At 34.5% G+C, this 1,806-nt stretch overlaps 1 protein-coding gene across 1 annotated transcript; it reads right to left on the bottom strand.

The window, feature by feature from the left end:
• Window positions 1-208: 208 nt before the first annotated feature.
• LOC114168442 (DUF1685 family protein) lies at window positions 209-1,396 on the bottom strand. Its single transcript, XM_028053255.2, has one exon. It carries the CDS (start codon window positions 1,287-1,289, stop codon window positions 564-566), a length of 726 nt encoding a protein of 241 aa, XP_027909056.1. The 5' UTR covers window positions 1,290-1,396; the 3' UTR covers window positions 209-563.
• Window positions 1,397-1,806: the final 410 nt, after the last annotated feature.

Below are 1,806 nucleotides of genomic sequence, written 5' to 3' on the forward strand. Positions count from 1 at the left end.
TCAAGATTCTCAAAAAAAAAAGAAACAAATCATCCTATGAAGATGCCAAAATTCAACCAATAACCAAGGCTTACGCCACAATCCATAAGTATCTCTCTCACAAATCAATTTTGCGTTGAGATTGATCAATAAGACAGAGACAACAACATCAAACAAAGCCTTAACCTTAGAGAAAGAATGAAAAAACAAAATTGGCTACAACAAAAACTTGTAAAATATGTACATCTTTTATTACAGCTAGAAGCCAATATGTACTATCTACAATCACTGATTTGCTGACCCATGATGAAATCTTTTTAGTTTTTTTTCTTTTTCTGTTCTTCTTCTGCTAAATGTCATGTGTTGACAGAATGTAGATGCAGCAATTTCCAAGTTTTTTTTTTGTTTTTTTTGCTGTGTTGTTCTTCAATCAGAATTCCAATTTTATCTCAGTAATGCTGATAATGTTAACTTTGTGTTAAAGTCAACATAAGTAACTCAGATAAAATTCTAATTCTGATAAAAAAACTAAGATGAAGAAAAATATCAGAACTTCAGAAACTGCATCTAAACTCTGTTCATTATCATCTTACAATGGATGCAACTGTGTGAGCCCAGAACCTAAGATTATCTTTCATGTCAATTTCATTACCCCTAGCTGGTACCCTCCAATTCAGCAAAGAATTTTTATTTTTCATCTCCCTTTGATCCAAAACATCCCAAGCCTCAGACAAATAAGGCATATTATTATCAGAAACCACACTTTCATCATCACCTTGCCCTTCATCTTCATCTCTTCCCAATCTTTGCAAGCCAGGTATCAGAGAAACCAGTTTTGAATCCTTGTCCTCTTCAGAAAACACAAACCCCAAATCCATAAACCCTTTTAGCTCCTTAAACTCAAGCTCAGATAGGCTTTTGCTGGTTCTCTGTCTCCTGATGAGCCTTCTTCCATGACCAAAACCCTTCTGTTTTCTCTTAAAGTTTGCACCTTCCTTTTCATAGTTTCCACTAGAGAATTCCATGATTTCCCTCTCAGAAGGGATTGTTCTAAGCCTTCTCAGGGTAAGCACAGAATTCGGTGAAGGAGAATCACACAAAATACTTGATGAGGAGTCCAAGTTTTGATCACTGTAGGATCTAACTTCAAGGGATGGTGTTGGAACCAGTGAAAGCTTTGAATCAGGAGGAAGCACTTCCTCCACCTTGTTGCTGTGAGAGATTGAAAGGGTTTTTTTGTTGGAGAGAATTGAAGCCTCAAACCAGAAGGAATCAAGCAATCTCAGAACTTGTTCTGCAGCAGCAGCCATTGTTACTGTGTCACAAAATGAATGGCTTAAATTGAAATTAGATTCCGCAGAGATATGCTGAGAAGGTTAGAGATAAGAAGAAAACGTGTCCCTGTTACGTGGTTCTGATATATTTATATTGAAAGTGGCATTACTTAATTGACACTGCCTCTATCTATTCCTTTGTTTTATTCTCATTTTATTCGAATATGCAATTTGGGAAATTTCACGAAACTTTCTTCTTATGTTGTCTGGTTCTAAGAAAAGGGTGAAATTAATATATCACATTGTGATTGCGAAAAGCATTTGCACAATTAGCTATTTTTGTTTTTTTTTTAATCTGATTAGGCTGAAAGTTTTTAATATGAAAACTATGTTAGAAGTTTCTAGTGAAAGGTATTAATTAGGAGTTCGATCTGTGCTGTTTGAGTTGTTTCAGTGCCAGTTAAGATGATGGTGAAGAAACTTTTGATATTAATATAATAAATAAATGATATAATTTCTTTACACAGAAAATAAATTATCAAATAAATGGTGG

Source organism: Vigna unguiculata, chromosome 11 (genome assembly GCF_037176805.1).
Source record: "Vigna unguiculata cultivar grain cowpea cultivar isolate G323 ecotype 2 chromosome 11, ASM3717680v1, whole genome shotgun sequence".
NCBI classification, from domain to species: domain Eukaryota; kingdom Viridiplantae; phylum Streptophyta; class Magnoliopsida; order Fabales; family Fabaceae; genus Vigna; species Vigna unguiculata.